General features: G+C 43.4%; 1 protein-coding gene across 4 annotated transcripts in view; it reads right to left on the bottom strand.

Moving 5' to 3' along the window:
• NFE2L2 (NFE2 like bZIP transcription factor 2) overlaps positions 1-18,747 on the bottom strand; it is a 41,201-nt gene extending 22,454 nt beyond the window's left edge. For 2 of the 4 annotated variants that reach the window (XM_023730539.1, XM_023730537.1), the window contains exon 1: positions 18,150-18,747. Coding sequence is in view for 2 of the 4 variants with exons in the window: in XM_023730537.1 (XP_023586305.1) it covers positions 18,150-18,194 (45 nt within the window). In the remaining 2 variants the exon portion in view is untranslated. Of the gene's footprint in view, positions 1-16,993; positions 18,130-18,149 lie in introns of those variants that run through there. The other 2 variants (XM_004375473.2, XM_004375475.3) reach the window with 2 other exon arrangements.
• Positions 18,748-19,340: the final 593 nt, after the last annotated feature.

Here is a 19,340-nt window from a genome sequence, read left to right as displayed (position 1 = left end):
CAATCACCAGTAATTATCAATGCATCTTGATTGCATGTTTGATCAATTTCAGACTGCAGAAGTTGGTAAAAATCTTCAATTTCTTAATCTTTGGCCTTAGTGGTTTGTGCATAAATTGAATAACAGTCGTATTAACTGGTCTTCCTTTTAGGCATATGGATATTATCCCATCATTGACAGCAGTACTTCAGGATAGATCTTGAAATGTACTTTTTGATGATGAATGTGACACCATTCCTCTTCAATTTGTCATTCCCAGCATAAACTCATTGCCGTCGAGTCGATTCCGACTCATAGCGACCCTATAGGACAGAGTGGAACTGCCCCATAGGGTTTCCAAGGAGAGCCTGGTGGATTTGAACTGCCGACCTTTTGGTTAGCAGCCGTAGCTCTTAACTACTATGCCACCAGGGTTTCCATTTTCCCAGCATAGTAGACCATATAACTGTCCTTTTCAAGATGGCCAATACCAGTCTGTTTCAGTTCACTAATGTCTACAATATCGGTCCTTCAGGCATTCCCTTTCATTTTTCACAACCTCCAATTTTCCTAGATTCATACTTCGTACATTCCACATTCCCATTATTAATGGATGTTTGCAGCTGTTTCTTTTCGAGTCATGCCGCATCAGCAAACGAAGGTCCCAAAAGCTTTACTCCATCCACATCATTATGGTCAACTCAACTTTGAGGAGGCAGCTGTTCCCCAGTGATATTTTGAGTGCCTTCCAACCTGAGGGGGCTCATCTTTCAGCACCGTATCAGACAATGTTCCGTTGTTATTCAAAAGATTTATACTGGCCAATTTTTTAAGAAGGAGATTGCCAGGTCTTTCTTTCTAGTCTGTCATAGTCTGGAAGCTCTGCTGAAACCTGTGACCCTGCTGGTATTTGAAATACCAGTGGCATAACTTCCAGCGTCATAGCAACACACAAGCCATCACAGTAAGACAAACTGACAGATGAGTGGAGGATATAATCCACATAACGGATATAATACGTATAAAAGGATGGAAAGGACATCCATCCATATAAAGGATATAATAATACTATTAGTACAATTAATAAATTCAACTCCTATTGAAGACATCAAATGAACAGGAGAAGCATTTAAATTTTAAGCTTCTGGGTCTAACCACTACATAAAAAATAGAATATGAAGTCACAACTTGTTTATGTTTCAACTATTTGCATGCCAGTAACAAGGGGTACTAAATGTAAAAATTTTCAACCATGTCATCTCCCTGAAGGATCTTAGAAGGCTTTCCTTCCCTTCACACTCTGCCTTCTATTTTAAGGCCAAATTTTCTTAGGGGTAGTTATCACTAAAGAAATATTTTGGTGTTGGTGAAGAATACAGAATATACCATAGACTGCCAGACGAACGAACAAGTCTGTCTTAGAAGAAGTATAGCCAGAGTGCTCCTTGGAAGTGAGGATGGTGAGACTTCGTCTCACACACTTTGGACATGTTATCAGGAGGGACCAGCCCCTGGAGAAGGACATCATGCTTGGTAAAGTAGAGGGTCAGTGAGAAAGAGGAAGACCCCCCAGTGAGATGGACTAACACAGTGGCTGCAACAATGGTCTCAAATATAGCAAGGATTGTGAGCAAGGGGCAAGAGCAGGCAGTGTTTCGTTCTGTTGTACATAAGGTGGCTATAAGTCAGAACTAACTCAATGCCACCCAACAACAACAACAACTAAAAGACGGCGAGAGGGATGGGAAGAGAACAAGGCCAGGTCGGGTCACCTCAGTTCATGTTCGGAGTTTGCCTTCCACAAAGGCACTACCACTCTCCAAGCTCCCTCTGTCCTAGTAACTTGCCTGTGGACACTCTTCCACTTCCAGGCCCACAACCCCAGAGTAAGAGATTCTGCCACAGGTGAAGCAGTGAGTCCGGGAAGGAGCTCTATGAGATGGTTTACTAATAGCCACAGTTGCAGGGAATCCAGTGGGCAGGCTGGAAGGCCGATAGGTGCAACGTGTTGGCTCTCTCTGTTCTAGGGCACTTCTAAGGCCCTACCGTGGACTGGCTTTCTGTCTTATGTGGCTTCAGTCTCCATGACCATCAGGCCTCACATAAGGCCAGGGATATGCACAGGGAAGACTATAAGAGAATGGGAAATTTATAGCAAAGAGCAAGAAAGTCATGAATGTTTAGCTAGAATTCAAGGAGAATTTTCAAGTGGGCCATGGAAATCCTAGCTCTCCACACATTCAAACATCCCTGAAAAAGAAGAGATATAATTATGATAACAATAATCATAGCCACTGTCTTAGTTGTCTAGTGCTGCTGTAACAGAAGCACCACAAATGGGTGGCTTTAACAAACAGATATTTATTTTCTCACAGTTTAGGAGGCTAGAAGTCCAAATTCAGGGTGCCAGCTTTCTGTCACTGTTGGCTCTGGAGGAAGGTCCTTGCCTCTCCTGAGCTTCTGTTCCTGGGCAATCTTCATGCGGCTTGTGGCTTGGCATCTCTCTTCCCCTCTCTGCTTCTAGCTTAATCTCTGTTTAACCTCTTTTATATCTCGAAAGAGATTGGCTTAAGACACGCTCTATACTAATCCTGTCTCATTAACATAACAAAGTGGACCCATTCCCAAATGGGACTATAAACACAGGCATAGGGGTAGGATTTGCAACACTTATTTTGGGGGGACACAATTCAATCCATAACAGCTATCATTTGTTGAATGTGTACTGCATGCTAGATCCTGTGTCCAGTTCTTCATCTTATTTAATTCCAACAATGCTGTGACACAGATTTTACCCACATTCCAAAGATGATGAAACTGAGACACCTCTCACTGTAAAATCTACCAGCTTAACTTCTCTGGGTTCAGTTCTTCATCTATAAAACGGGGATAATGCTCCTTACTTCGCAGGGCGTAATGAGGATTGTATGCGACAAAAGTAGTTTGTTAAAGCACTCAGCATCGTGCCAGGAATTGGGAAGAGCCCAAGAGCTGGCAGCTGCCATCATCAACAGTGTTAGATGCCCCATCACATTAGCTTGGGGCTCACCAGCAAAGTTCACGGGAGAGAAAAGAAAAGATATGGTCTTAGATTTTTCTTTTCTTGGATGAATACTGCTAATCATTCTGACTGGAAGCCAAGGTCAGACGGTTACAATTAAAGACTGAAGACAGTAAATCTATCTTACAGAAGGGCATAAAGAAAGAACTCCCTCTGTGCCACCTTGGAGAAGAAAAGAATTTACCCTTAAAGCAAAACAGCAACTTCTTGCTGGTTTTTCCTCTGCTATCATCAATGAAATGAACACACTGGCAGGTGAGTTTTGTTAAACCACAGGAACGTACTAGGCTTGAGCACAAATGTTTTCATGGTGGGACCAACAGAAGCAGAAAATTCACTTTTTAAAACTTCTCTTTAAATGGCTAACAGAGGTATAATTTAGAAATATAATTACAGATCCTTAATATATGTACTGATGTCACACCTACTAAGTCACCGTACCACTGCTTACCCCTACACTACAGCAGGAACCCCCTTCACCATCTCCCTGCCTCTAACTTGTCCCTCTTCCCATTCACCCTCTACAACAACTTCCTACAGCTCTTGGGCTTCCCCTTTCCAAAATCTTCAGTGGTTTCCAGATGTCTTATGTAAAACTGAAACACTTTCAAACAGGCACTAAAGGCCCTCTACAGTCCAGCCCCAAGCTAACCTCTTCAGCCCTACAGACCCAGTACTCTGCAGCAGTCCAGCTCATGCCTGCACCATTCCTTGGGCTTCCAAATGAAGCCAAAGCCAATCAAAATCCTAACAGTTAAAATGCCACCTCCTCCAGGAAGCCTTCTCTGAGCACCCCAGTTGGAAATGACATTTTCTCCTTGGTACTGTCATATATCACACACCGTTGTTAGTTGTTGTTAAGTCGATTCTGACTCATAGTTACCCCATGTGTGCAGAGTAGAACTGCTCCCTAGGGTTTTCAAGCTATGACCTTTCAGAAGCAGATTGCCAGGCCCGTCTTCCAAGACGCCTCTTCTATTAAATACCAAGCTCCCCGACCACCGTAATTGACTCACTCTCACATTTATTGAGCTCCTACAAAGTGAGCACCAACTAAGCATGGTGCTAGATAACAGTGTTACAAAAAGCAATAAAATACAGTGTCCACCCCAGAGGAGAAGGAGCCCTGGTAGCGCAATGGTTAAGCGCTTGACTGCTAACAAAAAGGTTGGCAGTTCAAAGCCATCAGTGGCTCCACGGAAGAAAAGACCTGCTCCCATAAAGATTACAGCCTAGGAAAGCCTATGGCGTAGTTCTACTCTGCCATGTAGTGTGGCTATGAGACAGAGTTGACTCGTGGCACACAACAACCACCCTAGGGGAATTCATATTTGAAGTAGAGGAGACAGAGATATAAACTAATTTGTACTAATTATGATATAATGAAACATGCCCTATAAAGAGCAAAGGGATTGGTTAATGGGGGAGGGGGGGTTAAGATTGTGTGTCAACTTGGCTGGGCCATGATTCTCAGTGTTTATATGTAATCACTCCCATGATTGAATATGCTGTGAGTAGCCAATCAGATGAAAGGGCGTTTCCTTGGGGGTGTGGCCTCCATCTGAGTATAAGCAGACATTCTAGCTTTTTGCTCTCTCTGGATCCTGTGGCTGCCTCCTGTCGTCTCATCTCCAGTTCTTGGGACTTGAGCTGTCAGCTTATCTGCTGAACCTGGGATTCATGGATCTTCACAGCCTGTTGGCAGAGCCCTGCTCTCTGACCTGCTGATCTTGGGCTCGCCAGCCTCTGTGGCTGCGTGAATTGGGAAAGGCCTCTACCCTGACCCATGGACTTGGGACGTTCTAGCCTCTACAATCGCGTTAGCTGTTTCCTTGATATGAATCTTTCTCTATATATTGATATGCTTTACTGGTTTTGCTTCTCTAGAGAACCAAACCTAAGACAGAGGGCAAATCTGAAAAACAAATGTCCTTCAAGGAGAACAACACTTGTGCTATCTTGGAAGATTAAAACAACTTCGTATCTTGAAAGCTCCCTAGCTTGTATAGATATCTAATAAATATTTGTTGAATGAATAAGTGTACAGTATTTAGGCTCAGAATTCAGTATTTTCATTGTATATCTAAGGTGACTGGGGTTAAAGAGTTCTAATTACTTAAATAACAAAAAGTATCATGTTTTATATCACTTATGATCCAACCACTCGTCATAGAAAAATTATTTAACCTCACTCACAGTAACAATACTCCAAAATTAATCGCTGGGTACTGACTAAAAATATTTTATCTTAAGAACTATAAACACCCACCCACCTTCAAGTTAACAATAAAACTGATTTTTTAAAAGAGCAATGTGATAGTACCTTTAAATATCCATTACGGAATTCTGCCATTCTAGATAACACAATAATCTATCAATATAAATGTTGATTAAGTTGATTTTCTTAGAGGATACTAGTTATTTCTCCCAGGCTAGTAGTCAAAAAAAGGACAAAAAAATGGGCAACCTCACTTTCCTCCATTTCCTAGACTTTTTTCTAAAGCATCAAGGTATTACTATAGTATCTCGACCTCTTCAGCTATTCTCCAGCTTCCCTTACTCTCTTACCTCAGTCTTCAGACTTCATCAATAAGTACCCAGTAGAAAAGGCAGTGAAGACCTAGAGAGGTATGGCAAATAGCTTTTAATTTCATCTCCTTGAAATTATAAATAATAATAATAATAATAATAATAATGTTTATCTTTTTAGGACCAATTTCCTTGCAGCTGGAGGCCTAAGAAATGGTAAATATTAGTGACAACAATTAATGCATCAAATAACAATGCTCTCTATTAAAGGAATTGGACTAGAACTGGACCTGAGTAAATGAAATGTACCTGGTCCCTCTGGTTTCTAGAGCTTTCATCACTTTCCATAGCCCTTGTCCCCACAGATTGGCAAAATCAAGTAAGGGAACTTGTCAAGAGTCTAGTAGAGTACAGCAGGTTTTCAGTAAATGTTAAAGTTTCTTTTCCCTTTTCTTCTCCATGAAACTAACAGTTCTGTTTGTATTTGGGGCCCTGGTGGCACAGTGCTTAAGAGCTCAGCTGCTAACCAAAAGGTCGGCAGTTCGAATCCACCAGCCCTTCCTTGGAAACCCTGTAAGGCAGTACTACTCTGTCCTACAGGGTCGCTATGAGTCGGAATCAACTCAACAGCAACGGATTTTTTTGTTTGTTTGTTTGTATTTAGATGTCTTGTGACACCAAAAGGCTGGTACTCTTCAAAACTTAAGAAGTAAGTTGGTAACACGAATGAAAATGAAAGACTAATTGTTTCCTCTTTCTCCATTTTTATTTTCTCCAGCAAACACACAATCATCACTGAAGCTTTATAGCACAATTACACTGTTATCAAGCGGACTTTGGAAATCTGGGGCACAAGGCAAGAGCTGTGTACTTCCTGAGCCCCAGACTTCCAAGAGTCTGGCAGGGGTAAACGGAAGCGAGATGAATGAGTTTCTATCTCTGGGAGTCACTTCTACGCATATTTCTCTGGGGAGATAAGGCTTTATTTATCAGGATCAATGAGAAGAGAGCCAAGGTTCCCCTAGCTCTTTCTAAAATGTCTTTCCTCCTTTCTGAACCCCACCCCTAAGTTTAAAACCCCGAGACCGCAGTAAAAAACCAATCCTACGCCGGCATCCCAACGGGCAGCTCTGAGGGGTGCACAGAACCTACCAACAACGGGAATACTTACCTAAATCGGGAACTCCCCTAATGGAGCCCCCATTTACACCCTACTCTTTGGAGGAATTCCTAGGATCACATTATTGAATTAGGCTATGATTATATATGTGAGCTCCATTAACTAAAAGGAATATATAACTATCAAACGTTCTGTGAAAATCAGAATAAGCTGATCACTGTGGGCTCATTCCCCCTGCAAGTGGGGCAACGTGTGACTCCTACACCGCACGTTCACCCTCAAAAACAGGAGTGATATGTGTCTCTAAGGCAAATCACCACGTCTGAGATTCCTAAAAAGGAGATGGCGGTTTAGGGAAAAGTGAAAGGACTTTGACAGCAGAAGAGGCTCCAATTCTGGCTCCAGTGCTCACCAGCTCTGTGACTGTGCTGGTCATTTGCCTGTGGCTTCCATATCCATCCCCTACCCTGCCCCTTCTCTGTTTCTAGGCTCTATGGCCAACTGGCTTCTGACAGCATTCCCCAGCTAGCACAAAGAACACCAGCCCTATTCCAGTCCTTTGGGGTTGGTTTTTCAATTACGTGTGATTGAGAATTACTAAGAACCAAAACAACTTTTAAAAAAACTGACAATTTTTCTTATGGCAAGTAAAAAAATGATAGTTTTTAAAGTGTTTTAGTGGTTTTTATACCAGTATCTTAATGGTTTTAAAGAGAGTTTTTTTCTTTTTTTTTTTTTTGGTCTTAGGTAAAAAAATTCATAGTTCTTCAACACTCTAGACACAGCAGCAAGGCTCCTTGGTTCCAGTGCTGCAGAACAAACCAAGAAAACACAGTTAAGTACCCTCAAACACCTGAAGAAGTAGTACCCTGCATCATATCTCTGTGCCTCTTCTGTTCCCAGAAGGCAACAAAGCCCTGTGTTTATTTTTCCCCTCTATTCTAACCCCTTAGGCTGGGACTAGGTTGGGTTCTGCATCCATGTACAATAATATAATTTTGTACTGAGGCTGAGCAGACAAAAGACCATTAGCTCTGAAATAAAGCAAAATTCTATACCCTTTATCAGTGGGTCACCTATGTACACAGTCAATATCGTCCCAATAGTCAGGTCCTTTCTCTCACACAAAGGGGGCTGAGGGATGGGTATAACCCACTCTGAATGTTGGCTACATTCCTATCAAGAAGGGAAAGGGCATTTAATGGAAGAAACGATTCAATAAAATACTGGCAAGTATGCACTGCATATAGCCTAAACGTTAACACCAAAACTCTTCTGTTTTGAGGTAAACAAACACGTTACATATATCAATCAGAACAAGTAAAAGAATAAGACATTGTTTTTAAATCTTAATACAGTAGGGGCAACATGCTAAGGAAGAATTCCAAACTACTGAATGAAGACTAGAGTTAGAAGAGCACACAGCTTCCAAAGGAACGATGGTAGGGGCAAGTCTGGAGTAGGGCCACATATGCTTTACCTGTCAACAATGGGGGGTAAGGCCGGGGTGGGGAAGGAGGCAGCCACTGTTCTCACTTTGTTTGCAAGGCAGGTTTATAGGGTAGGAGCTAAGCCAGCTTCAGAGCCCCCTCCCCCGCCACTACACCTTCAAGTCTCTTAAGTCTCTTATGTTTTACGAGACAGACAGGCAAACACATACATATCCTGCAAACAGTTTGGAAGCTAGCTCATTTTCAAATTTGTTAACCAGAAAACCATTCAGGTAAGTACAAATGGCAGCCACTGCAGTCAGGATATGGAGTCCCCGGGTAGCACACGGTTAAGTACTCAGCTACTAACCAAAGGGTTGGAGGTTTGAATCTACCCAGAGGCGCCTTGGAAGAAAGCCCTGGTGATCTACTTCTGAAAGATCACAGCCATTGAAAGCCCTATGGAGCACAGCTTTACTCAGAAACACACTGGGCTGCCATGAGTCAGAATCAACTCAATGGCAACTAGTTTGGTTTTTGATTTGGTAGTCAGGATATAAAGTTGTACTTTATCAGGCAGATGTAGAGAATGAAAAAATTAAGTCACTAAAAGACCCGTTGAAGATCTGAGTGTTTCGTTTTTTAGGGCTGTTGGTGCAATGATTAAGGAGCCCTGGTGGCACAGTGGTTAAGCACTTGGCTGCTAACCGTAGGTCAGCAGTTGGAACCCACTAGCCACTCTATGGGACAAAGATGTGGCAGTCTGCTTCCTTAAAGATTACAGCATTGGAAACCCTATGGGTCAGTTCTACTCTGTCCTATAAGGTCACTATGAGTCAGAACCAACTCGACGGCAACTGGTTTGGTTTGGGTTGAGCTGGTGCAGTGGTTAAGCGCTCAGCTGCTAACTGAAAGGTCAGCGGTTTGAACCCATCAGCCACTCCATGAGAGAAAAACATGGCCATCTACTTCCATAAAGATTCCAAACCAAACCTATTTCTGTCGAGTCAATTCCCACTCATAGCGACTCTACAGGACAGAGCAGAATGACCCCATAGGGTTTCCAAGACTGTAAATCTTTACGACACAGACAGCCACATCTTTCTCCCACCCGTTATTTCTTAAGCTGAAAGAACTGAAGAAAAAATTCAACCCCTGAGTTGCGATACTGAAGGATTCTATCTGTAAAATATTGAACGACACATAAAGCATCAGAAGAAGATGGAAGGAATACACAGAATCACTGTACCAAACAGAAATGGTTAACGTTCAACCATTTCAGAAGGTAGCATATGATCAAGAACCAATGGTACTTAAGGAAGAAGTCCAAGCTGCACTGAAGGCACTGGCGAAAAACAAGGCTCCAGGAATTGACGGAATATCAACTGAGATGTTTCGACAAATGGATGCAACGCTGGAAGCACTCACCCGTCTATGCCAAGAAATTTGGAAGACAGCAACCTGGCCAACCAAGTGGAAGACATCCATATTTGTGCCCATTCCAAAGAAAGGTGATCCAACAGAATGTGGAAATTATCGGACACTATCATTAATACCACATGCAAGTAAAATTTTGCTGAAGATCATTCAAAAATGGTTGCAGCAGTGCATCAACAGGGAACTGCCAGAAATTCAAGGTAGAGTCAGAAGAGGACATGGAACCAGGGATATCACTGCTGATGTCAGATGGAACCTGGCTGAAAGCAGAGAATACCAGAAAGATGTTTACTTGTGTTTTACTGACAATGCAAAGGCATTCAACTCTGTGCATCATAACATATTATGGATAACACTGCGAACAATGGGAATTCCAGAACACTTAACTGTGCTCATGTGGAACCTGTACATAGACCAAGAGGCAGTCATTTGAACAAAGGCAGTCACTCAGACAGAACAAGGAGATACTGAGTGGTTTCAATTCAGAAAATGTGTGCGTCAGGACTGTATCCTTTCACCATATTTATTCAATCTGTGCATTGAGCAAATAATCTGAGAAACCCGACTATATGAAGAATGCAACATTCAGACTGGAAGAAGACTCACTAACAACCTGCGCTATGCAAATGACATAACCTTGCTTGCTGAAAGTGAAGAGGACTTGAAGCACTTATGGATGAAGATCAAATACTACAGCATTCAGTATGGATTACACCTCAACATAAAGAAAACAAAGATCCTCACAACTGGACCAATAAGCAACATCATGATAAATGGAGAAAATATTAACGTTGTCAAGGATTTCATTTTACTTGGATCCACAATCAACATCCACAGAAGCAGCAGTCAAAAAAATCAAATGACATATTGCATTAGGCAATTCTGCTGCAAAAAACCTCTTTAAAGTGTTAAAAAGCAAAGATGTCACTCTGAGGACTAAGGTGCGCCTAATTCAAGCCATAGTATTTTCAACAGCCTCATATGCATGCGAAAGCTAGAAAATGAATAAGGAAGACTGAAGAAGAATTTACACATGTGAATTAATGGTGTTGGCGAAGAATACTGAATATACCATGGACTGCCAGAAAAATGAATAAATCTGTCTTGGAAGAAGTACAGCCAGAATGCTCCTTAGAGGAGGGGATGGCGAGACTTCATCTCACATACTCTGGACATGTTATCGGGAGGGATCAGTTCCTAGACAAAGACAACGTGCTTGGTAAAGAAGGTCAGTGAGAAAAGAGGAAGACCCCTGATGAGATAGACTGACGCAGTGGCTGCAACAAAGGGCTCAAACATAGCAATGACTGTAAGGATGACGCAGGACCTGGCAGTGTTCTGTTCTGTTGTACACAGGGTTGTTATGAGTCCCTAAAAACTACAACAAAATCTTTACAGAAGGAGACTACCACATCTTTCTCCCATGGAGTGGCTGGCGGGTTTGAACCGCTGACCTTTTGGTTAGCAGCCAAGCACTTTAGCCACTTCACCACCAAGGCTCCTTCCTCATACGGATTACACCCTCAGAAACCTTGTGGGGCAGTTCTCTCTATCCTACAGGGTCACTATGAGTCAGAATCAACTCACGAACAAAAGGTTTTTTTGGTTTTGTTTTTTAATGGAGAAGGAGAATGTGACCTAGGAATGCAGGGAATTTAGAAAGTTACAGGGAAGTTAGTGCAGAGCCCAGAGCTTCCTAGAGTAAGGCAGTGTTCTTTCCTAGCCTCCAGGCTTTGTCTAGCTTGAAAATAAAGTTGGCCTCAGAGGAACAAACATCTAGCGCACTATCTAGAACATTCTGTGCATTCTGTCATTGCTGCCTTTTCTATGTTATTCTCAAGTAATCTAGACTGCAGATTATCACAGTCTACATTCCTGACAAAACATGGAAAAATTCTACTGACTCAGTTGGGGAAAAGCCTTTTGAATACAAAGTTATCACCCAAATCTCCACAAGGGATTAAAGAGCTCAAATTACATTTACCGAACTTCAAACATGTGCCTGGCACCTTGAAACACAGTTCCCAGATTTAAGTGTTAGAAGTTGTTAAGGTCAGTGATCAAACCTAAAAATACTTCCTTGCGTGATTCAGGTAAGACATCCTAACTAGATTTTCTAAATCAGTACAGTGAAACCTGTGAGCCGGAGCTCAAAAGGACTGCCTTGTTTTTCCTGGGTCTCACAAGTTTTCCGCCTTTTACAGGGTGCGTGCACTGTTACTACTTTTCTACTACTTGTTTTAGTGGAAAATATTTCAGTTTTCCTTCTCTGGCAGGTTTCTGCCTTGTACAGGTTCCAGCTTTCTCGGGTTTTACTGTAATAAGTACTGGCACATGCTACTACATGGATGAAACTTTAAAACATTATGCTAAGTGAAAGAAGTCAGTCATAAAAGACAACATATTGTATGATTCCATTTATATGAAATGTCCAGAACAGGCAAATCTAGAGACATAAGGTAGATTAGTGGCTGTCTAGGGCTGAAGATTAGAGGTTAACTGTTAATGGAGTATAGCGTTTCTTTTGGGATGATGAAAAAATGTTCTAAGTATCAATAAAGATTTTTAAAAGGCAATTAAAGAGGCTGTCCTAAGCAGTACAAAATATAAAAGCTATAAACTCAGAAGGAGGCATGAAAGCTGAAGTGATCCAGTATTTTTCTTTTCTTATCCAATCATTTTTTATTCTCCGATTTGAAAAAGCAATGGAGAGTTCAGATCTCATCAGTGTACTGCCAATGCTATTGCCCCAAAGTCACAACTTCCAAGCTTGTGAAAAAGAAATGACCACTCAGCATTGCCAAGGGATTTTTTTTTATTGTACTTTAGATGAAAGTTTACAGAACAAGTAGTTTCTCATTAAACAGTTGGTACACATATTGTTTTATAACATTGGTTAACAACCCCACGACATGTCAATGCTCTCCCTTCTCGACCTTGGGTTCCCTATTACCAGCTTTCCTGTCCTCTCCTGCCTTCTAGCCCTTGTCCCTGGCTGTTGTTCCCCACGAGTCTCATTTTGTTTTATGCAGCTGTCTAATCTTTGGCTGAAGGGTGAACCTAGAGAGTGACTTCATTACTGAGCTGAAAGGGTGTCCGGGGGCCATACTCTCGGGGTTTCTCCAGTCTCTGTCAGGCCAGTAAGTCTGGTTTTTTTTTTTTTTTTTTTGAGTTAGTTTTTTTTTTTATATTTTTTTCCAGCTCTGTATGGGACCCTCTGTTGTGATCCCTGTTACAGAAGTCAGTGGTGGTAGCCGGGCACCATCTATTTGTACTAGACTCAGTCTGGTGGAGGCTGTGGTAGTTGCGGTCCATTAGTCCTCTGGACCAATCTTTGCCAAGAGAATTTTTTTAATCCTTCAGAATACAGGTTGCTGACAGATTATAATGACCCTATAGAGTCAAATATCAACAGGGCCTTTGAAAGACGGACTTGGTGCTCTAAATTCTTCGTATGCCCTGGATTGGTCTTTACTAGTACCACAGTTTGAGCCAAATAAACTTACATGTGTGCATGCGCATGCACGCACACACAAACACACACACAGACTTTCAAATACCAACTTCAAAACACACAGGTATTATAGTACACGTGCCATAAAAACAGCTAGCAATGGCTGACACAGGAAACTCCAGCTTTAGGTAGGGTAGGATTTTGTTTAGCAGTCTCATAACAAGTCTTGTTTTTTTGGGGGGGATGGGGAGGTTAATGTAAGAACACCATCCGTATTTTTCCAGTACTCAACGGGGATATAAACATGATACTCTTGAACATATTTGTGCTTTCAGTTCCGGAAAAGAAACTATTATCAAGTGAAGAAGCCTCAATATATACCATAAATCCTTTTAATAAATGTTTGTTGGAGCTTTTGTTAAAAGCAGGTGGCAATGAAATTTCAGTAACTCCTAGATAACAGATTGTCAAAATATAAACTCTATTCTCCATCTTATGATACACTGAAACATACATCTCTAGAGTCACAGATGAAAAGAAGCAGGTTAAATACTGCCTTTAGTAAATTTGTTCTACACTCTGGTGTGCAACAGATTTCAAAAAACTTTCAGAAGTGGTTGGGCGAGGCATTTATTTAAATACCCTGGATTTACCCAGACCATACAGGCAACTCATCCATTGGATCCTAAAAGTCAGCATACTTAACTCAGACAAACAAAACAATAACTCTGAATACAAATTATTTAACAATAAGGACTAAGAAATAAAGTATTTAATTTTGAAATGTGCCATTCTCGAAGCCCCAAGTAAGCTTCAATCAGATAGACTTGAGCACTTATACTTGCTTCAGTTCAGAAGTGCCAAAACAGAGGATTAGTGTTTAATTTGAGCCAACAGGTTTCTTTCTGCTAGCTGTATTCAACTCAAATTCCTCCCATTCCACCCACTTTCCTTCAACTTGGTTTAACCCTGTTTGTGCTTGACTACTAATCTAAAGATTGGCTGTTTGAACCCACCCAGTGGTGCTGCAAAAGAAAGGCCTGGCCATCAGGTTGTTGTTAGTTGCCATCAAGTCAATTCCAACTCATGGTGACCCCGTGGGTGCAGAGTAGAACTGCTTCATAGGGTTTCAAGACTGTGACCTTTTTGGAAGCAGATGGCCAGGCCTTTCTTCCAAGGTACCTCTGGGTGAGTTCCAACCACCAATCTTTTGGCTAACAGTTGAGCACTTAACTGTCTGCACTACCCAGGGATTCCTCCCGTAAAGATCACAGCCAAGAAAACCCTATGGAGCAGTTACACTCTGTAACACATGGGGTTGCTGTGAGTCAGAATCAACTCAAGGGCAATGGGTTTGGTTTAGTTTATTCCACTCTTCACCATATCCTCACTACCAAACTTATCTTAGATTACTACTACAAAATAAAAAGAGCCAATGGAACAGGAGAATGTACCAATTAACAAGGCAAACAAAGATAAACAGAAACTCCAGTAACTAGGAGCTTTAATTAAGAAAAAGAAAAATGGCCCCTGGAAAATGTGAAGCAACATCAGACACTGCTGAAATTCAAAAAACTATTATTATATTAAGAAATAGTCCTGCCTCTCTAAATTAAACCCATTTAGGCCTCTATGTCTTCCTTCAAGGGACTACATGTGGTAATTTTACTGACAAGCTGTACTTACTCTCATTTTATCTAACAAGGTCTATCTCCCCCATCACATACCCAGTTATCAAATTTCTTGGTAACTGGAAAAGGTGCAGACATTACTCTTTTTAATTCCTGTCTCTCCTTCCCCCAGTTTTTCTCAATTTATCCACTTTTTAAGGCATGATCAAGGAGTCATGGGTGTGCAGCGGTTAAGCACTCAGCTGCTAACTGAAAGGTTGGTGGTTTGAATCCACGAGCAGCTCTGAGGGAGAAAAGAGCTGGTGATCTGCTCCTGTAAAGATTACAGCCAAGGAAATCCTACAGAGTAGTGCTACTCTGTGCTACAGAGTGGTCGCTATGAGTCGGAATCGACTTGATGGCACACAACAACAACAAGGCAGGGTCCAGTTCGGAAGTGGTGATTAAGAGCCACTGGAGACAGACTGCCTACGTTTAAATCCTCCCTCTGCCACTCAATAATAGCTGGGTCACTTTAAGCAGGACTCTTGGCCTGTCTCCCTTTATGTCTCTTTCCTCACCTGGAAATCTGAGATAACAGTACTCCCATAGGGTTACTGTGAAATTATGCATGTGAAGCAATTATCACACTGCCTGGCGTGCACGGTAGTGCCCAATAACTTCTCTATTGTCATCTTAGTGCGAAATTCTTTCGGCACCCAAGACTTTACACTGAAATGTTAACCTAGGTTCAAGGAGAAATTAAATAAGTATTATTATGCAAAATCTTCTTTAAATATGTTTCTTCAGGACAGAGGAAATTCCCAGGGGGGGAAAATGCCGTTAGAGTTCACAGAGGGTTCCTCTTCTCATACAGCTTTGTAAGTATAATTCATCCTGAATAAAAACAAATACTAAGAAAAATAATGTATTTGACTTTCAACTCTTCCCGGTAATCCTAAAGAAAGACAGGTTTTTTGTTTTCTTCTCTCCAGCATTGTTTATAAGAACTCAAGTTAGCATTTCAAAATGGCCCAAGTTATTTTTAATGCAGAAAGACTGACTGAGTTGTGCATTTATCCTCCTACATGCTGCTTTGACAATCTCAAGAGATTTTTCACGTATCTAAAAAGTCAAGTTGTTCTATGCTTAACATTCATTCAGGAGGTGAGAGGCCTATTCTTTTCCTCTTTGTTTTAGACTTTTAAAAATAATCTTATCGGTCTAGTCCAAGATCAACTTCATCCTTCATCTACAAAAGTACTTTATCTCTCCAAGACACCCTTGAAAAGAGTTATGGATGGATCCTTCCCCTAATGGAGATATAAGTCCTGTTAATCAACACCTTCTCTCATACAGAGAGTGAAAGATTATATCCCCAGTATCACTTCACACCTGGAGTTTCTCTGACAAAAAGTCAGAATCCACTTTTGACTGTTTAAATCTTTCTGGACTACAAACAATAACTTAGCATGAACTTACTTCGTAGCTCTAGACATGAAATCAACTCTAAAATATACTCCATTTTCTTCTCATAGTCTTCAAATATGCAAACTGATTTCTAATTACAAAGATGGAAAAGCAGTAATTTTATAAACATAACTGAAAAATTCACTTTAAAGGAGAAAGCAGTACACGCACTTTATGCATTTTGTATATGGAATGTTAAAGTTCACAATAAAGGAAGAAATTTTTTAAAAATAAGAGACGCCTTTAGACTACAATTTCTGAATTTAGGAAAACTAAAGTCCATTTAGCTCATATATCCCTTGAACAAACAAGTGTTCCTCCACATTACTAATGAACAGCATCTACATCGGAAAGATTTTACTTCTTCATACTGGTGGGATCCCGGAGGATACAATCCCAATCATTACTGGAGTTAAGTTCAAGACAAACAACTTTAAAGAAAAAAACAGCACAATGAATAACACATCTTCAATAACTTAAAAGCTTACATTAGTTCTTCAGGATCAGCCTAAAACGTCACAATTCCAAGCATAAACATATTTACTATTATCTATCAAGTAACACCTTTCCTTGAACCAAATATTTCTCTCTAAAAACCCAATTACAAAAAAAATTCTGCAAATATAAATACGTATTCCTTTAAATTTTCCCAGAATTTCAACAGAAACTTGTTTTCACTTTTAAGACAATTTACAGAACTGGTGAGCAAAGCATTATGAAACACAAGTGTCCCACCCTCTGCCCTTGCAAAAAAAAAAAGCAACATGCTAAGAAATTGAGGCAAATTCTCAAACAAAAAGGAAAAATATGTAAAGCACCCAAGGGAGAATAATAGCTGAAAGCAAAGAATTGAATAGTAACCTAAAAGCAGTAGAAATCCTAATCTACACTCGAAACTCTTACCCTTGACAGCACAGAACAGAGTATCCTGCCTTACACATTTTGGAGCTGCCATTCTGAAACGCTAAATCCAAAGACAAAGCAGCTCTGGGGAAAATAACAATTGCGCAACAAATCAACAGCTCCAACTTGTCCCTTGGCCCCGGCGCTGCGAGGTTTGCACGCTATAAGCAGGAAAGGGCCAACCGAGGGCCGCCGTGACAGCCAACCGGCCACTGTCACGGCGGCTGAAGCGGCCAGGACCACGCACGCACCGTGCGCCACCGGCAGGCACCGCGCCGGGAAAAAGAAGCCCCAGGCGCCGCAGAGTCCGACTTCTCAGAGTCCGCCGCCCTCTTCTTCCACTTCCCGCGAGGGGCTGCCGGGGCCGGCCCGGGGTCCTCAAGTCCCAAACTCTCCCTCGGCCAGGCACCCGCACGTCGGGGTTCCGAGCGTGATGGGCACTACATGATTTCCTCCCTCTCCCGAGGGCTGGGCTTTCTAGCTCAAGGCTGCCAAAGAGTGATTTGATGGACTGATAGCCTAATTATTTTGCAAACAAGCATCCAGAGACGGCCTGGTGGGGTGAGCTGGCCGCGCACAGGCCCGGGGCCGTGAAGGTAGTAGGACTTGGGGCGGGGGCAGCGGCAGAGGAGGGGCTCTGGGTCGCAGCCTAGCGAAGACCTCAGCTCCCCCAAGAGCAACCCCGTGACTAGGCACATTTCTGCCGGCTCCTAGGCGGGGGAGCAGCGCAGCAGCGGAAGGGCCGGGCCGGCTGAGACCTCGGGCGTCCGCCCCCTCCTGCTCTGCCGCCTCAGGGGCCCTCACACCCCGGGAGCTGGCATGGGCTCCCCCGTGCCAGCTCCAAGAGCCGGGGTGCGGCCAGTGACGTTCCTTGCCCCACCCGCGCGAGGGCAGCTTAGAAACTCCCCCCACAGCGGCCATCGGGGGCCGCGGGCACGTTGTCGGTCTGGCCACCCGGCCGCGTCCCCACTCCCCTCCCGACCCCTTGGGTCCCCGCTCTTCCTCCCCGCCCGGCACCGGCGCAAGCGCAGCGGCTCCAATTCCCGGCCGCTGCAGTTCCGACTCTGTCCACCGACTGGAGGAGCGGGCCGCGCTCCCCTCACGACCCTGCCCTCGTCCTGACGCCACCGCGGGTCTCTGAGGATCGGGACAGCACCTGCTGAGACGGCAGTTCCGGCGACGGCAGCTCCAAATCCATCATCTTGAGCTGGGGACTGTGCGCTGGGGCTCCCCGACGGCGGCCCTGTCCCGGCTGTCGAAGCGTGGACAGAGCAGCACGGGCGGTGGCTCCTTCGGGCTCCCCAGCACTCGCTGCTGGGCGACACGGCCCGAGTGGCCGGCAGAGCTCTTGCCCCGCTCCGCCTCCCGCCTTCCGAGGGCGGGGCAAGAGTACAGGCCCTTCCTTCCCCCGCTGGCCGCACGGGCAGAGCCTCCAAAAATCCCCCACCTCCGCCCCGGCTGACGCAAGAAGCTTGCGGTCGGGGGCGAGAAGGGCAACGGATGGGGGTCCCAGTGGGAGGCCGCGGGCAGGAGGGCGGAGTGCAGAGAAGAGGCCTCCTTTAGCTCCTCGGTCTCCGCGCTCAATTTGCCTTCCGTCGCAAATAAAACCAGCGCCTTCCGCCCGAGAGATAAGAGTTGTTTGCCGAAGGTCGCTAGGGTTAGGTCGCTTTGAAACAGTTGAAACACTTAGAACAGACACGCCCGAAGACTAGGCAAAGGCGCGGATATCGGAGTTGCGCCTCCCTGATTTGAAGTTGCGAAAACCTTGCCCGGCTGTATCTCACTCAGCGCTCAAGAGTGGCGCCAGCCCAGGAGGCGGGAGCAACAGGCTTGGAGCCAGCCTGTGCGCACCACCAACTGCCCTTTCGCCCTCGGTTCCTTCCCGGGCTAGGCCGAGTGGGCCCTGCCCAGGGTTGATGGGAACCGCGCCTTGAGCTCGTGCTCGCAGTCACCCTGAACGCCCTCCACTTACTCCCATGCGCTCGCACTCTTGCTAGGGTCACATTGCCAAGGTCAAAGGGAAAACTCTCGTTTGGTCAGAGTGGTCAATATTGCCCACCAAAAACTTTCTCTTCCCCCAAAGTTTTTTCTTTTCACCAAAGCACACACACGACACCACAGATGGCGTCCTTAGACTACAACATGCCATAATCTGTAAAAGTTTATTTTTCATTTATTCACGACATAGTTTAAAAAAAAAAAAGACAAAGTTAAAAAATTATTTGTATGGTATGGGCCCGTTCTTAAAATTCCGGGGTGGGGGGGAGGAAGGATACCAAAATATTAATAGTTGCATGATCATGAATGAATTTTATCTTACTTTTTTATTTTAGGAGCCCTGGTGGCG

The sequence above is a fragment of the Trichechus manatus genome, unplaced genomic scaffold (genome assembly GCF_000243295.1).
Source record: "Trichechus manatus latirostris isolate Lorelei unplaced genomic scaffold, TriManLat1.0 scaffold00037, whole genome shotgun sequence".
NCBI classification, from domain to species: domain Eukaryota; kingdom Metazoa; phylum Chordata; class Mammalia; order Sirenia; family Trichechidae; genus Trichechus; species Trichechus manatus.
Note: the sequence above shows the minus strand (reverse complement) of the source record. Positions and strands in the feature narration are given on the sequence as shown.